The 2,470-nt window shown below is 43.3% G+C and overlaps 1 protein-coding gene across 2 annotated transcripts in view; it reads right to left on the reverse strand.

The window, feature by feature from the left end:
- Positions 1-414: 414 nt before the first annotated feature.
- LOC139750109 (probable peptidoglycan muropeptide transporter SLC46) overlaps positions 415-2,470 on the reverse strand; it is a 3,657-nt gene continuing 1,601 nt past the window's right edge. The window contains exons 2-6 of one of the 2 annotated variants that reach the window (XM_071664452.1): positions 2,465-2,470; positions 2,149-2,292; positions 1,957-2,040; positions 1,621-1,777; positions 415-1,493 (exon numbers count right to left, since the gene is read on the reverse strand). The exon at positions 2,465-2,470 is cut by the window's right edge and continues 90 nt beyond it. In XM_071664452.1, coding sequence (XP_071520553.1) covers positions 977-1,493; positions 1,621-1,777; positions 1,957-2,040; positions 2,149-2,292; positions 2,465-2,470 — 908 coding nt within the window. In that variant the 3' untranslated portion in view covers positions 415-976. Of the gene's footprint in view, positions 1,494-1,620; positions 1,778-1,956; positions 2,293-2,464 lie in introns of both variants that reach the window. The other variant, XM_071664451.1, reaches the window with a different exon arrangement.

The following is a 2,470-nucleotide window of genomic DNA, read 5'->3' on the forward strand; positions in this document are numbered from 1 at the left end:
CCATGTGTGGCGAGGTGGCGATGGGAATGAATAAAGGCAGACAGTATGAATTATGTACATGTGTATATTTGTATATGTCTGTGTGAGTACATATATGTATACATTGGGATGTATAGGTATGTATATTTGCGTGTGTGGACGTGTATGTATATACATGTGTATGTGGGTGGGTTGGGCCATTCTTTCGTCTGTTTCCTTGCGCTAACTCGCTAACGCGGGAGACAGCGAGAAAGCAAAACAAATAAATAAAAAGATAAATGAATAAATGATTTTATATATATATATATATATATATATATATATATATATATATATATATATATATATATATATATATATATATATATCACTCTTTCAGATGAAAAAAAATACTCTTTTGAAACCTTTGAAAAGAAAAAGAAAGTGATTCTCTTTGTATATGTTTACTTTGTCACAATAACAGATCATAAATAGCAATAAATTAGAGCCAAACATACTATATATGTACATTACACATCTATAGCACAGTATACACACATACACACACGCACACACACAAACATCACACTTGTAACAAGGAATATCACAGAAGGAGACTAGCTTCATGAAACTGCCTGAATAAATACATTTAACTTCAGTCAAGTCCTGAAGGCAGGAGAGTGTAAGAACTTGAGCTGACTTTCAACACCTCAGGGCACGAAACGTCTTATGTTCTTGGACGTCGCATACATTTGACGACGCCCACCTTGAAGGTCCACACGAAAAAAAGGCAAATCTAGATTTCTTCAATTGACATGACACCTAAGACAGGGGATCTCAGAGTGAAGAGTTATCTGTGAACTCTGCGGTCAGCGAAATATAATCCTCCGATGCGAATATAACATTACCACTGCGATTTGCAGCTCTGATATATACAGTTGAATACTCACATATCAGGATTTTGATCTATATACCACATAACTGATAGACATCATCCAACATGGAGAGGAACAGGACTTCACACGGGAGGTAATGTCTTCTCTATTTTGGCTACTTTGTCGTCAGGGTTATCACTGATGTCTCTGGACTCTGGATTATTCTTGGGGGAGACAACTTCCATAAGAATTCGGTTGATATTCACAAACAAGTCTGAGACTTTCAGTCCAGTGTCAGGCTTGTATAGTGTGGCCGGGGCCTGGGCTGAGGCTTCTTCTGGCTTCATGAGACCTCTTAAGGAAGACTTCAGACTGAACACCAGTTTATGAGGCCTATCATTCGAATCACTCACAAGATTGGTTTTCGCTGCGAAGCCATGTGATGGGGGACTCTGGGGATGAGTTTGTTGGTGAACGTTGTGATGCCTAGGTAAGACGTGAGGGTCGGGTATGGATAGTGCCAGAGCCAGGGTGTCGGTGGCCAACCAGCAGGAGTTGCTCCTCATTACCAGCGACTTGTTGGTGACGGGACCAGGGGCCACGCTGGGCTTGGCTCCTTCCACGTCATATTGGCCAGCCTTGTCCGCGCCCATGATGATGCTGTCGGAGGAAGTCATAATATTACCTTTACATTTATACACACGCAAATCATCAACAGTTTCATTATCTATTCACTAAAGAATGACAAGTGTTGCCTTGCAGGAGCAAAGTATAGCAATGGACGTACCAGAAGAAGACGATCATGAAGGCGCTGGCTGAGGCGCCCAGGAAAAAGTGCGCTGCGGGGAAGCTGCTGACGGAGGCGTGGTAGACGGCGGTGTAAAGGGCAGAGTTCACCATGGGCATCATGCCATCAAGTGCTCCCAGCACCGCTGATACCTTACCTGAAGGTGCAAGGAAAGGAATGTTACCACCTGACATAGTGTCACAGTCAGTATATTACTCTGTATGTCACATTGAATATTACTCGTTATATTACTCGATATATTGATCTGTACATTACTCAGTGAAGCTGGTATTTACTCAGGAGTCATCAGTAATCATGTCACTTGTGGTAACTTACCGATTTCATCGTTGGCGATGAACTTGGTCATCATGGCGCGCTGGGCGATGGTGCAGGAGTTGAGGAGCAACGCCGCTACCGGAGCTGAGGGAAGAAGCAACAGGTCACCTTGTGCTCCTGAACACACAATATCAGTCTTAACAAGTGTCAACCAGTCACCAAGTATATCACCTGACAGGAGGAGGAACTCACCTATCCAGATAAGATATGATCGAATGTCGGAGACGGCGCCGTACACGACATACTCTAGGACGCCAGACATGGCCCCCACCATGGCCAGCAGGTTGTCTGACACTCGCAGACGACCACTCAGCAGCGGCACCGCCACCAGCGAACCTGAAGGAGCACCACACCCGGGTGAACATGGGCAAATATGTCTCATGAGGAAAATATACCAGTTTGACACCACCAATCTATTGAGTAACTGCAGAACGTAACATGTTTTCACTGATTGTATTATCAATATATCAAACAAAATGAAGGTATTCATTATCATCATTAGTCTTACCAGTGG

The sequence above is a fragment of the Panulirus ornatus genome, chromosome 9 (genome assembly GCF_036320965.1).
Source record: "Panulirus ornatus isolate Po-2019 chromosome 9, ASM3632096v1, whole genome shotgun sequence".
In the NCBI taxonomy this organism is placed as follows: Eukaryota; Metazoa; Arthropoda; class Malacostraca; order Decapoda; family Palinuridae; genus Panulirus; species Panulirus ornatus.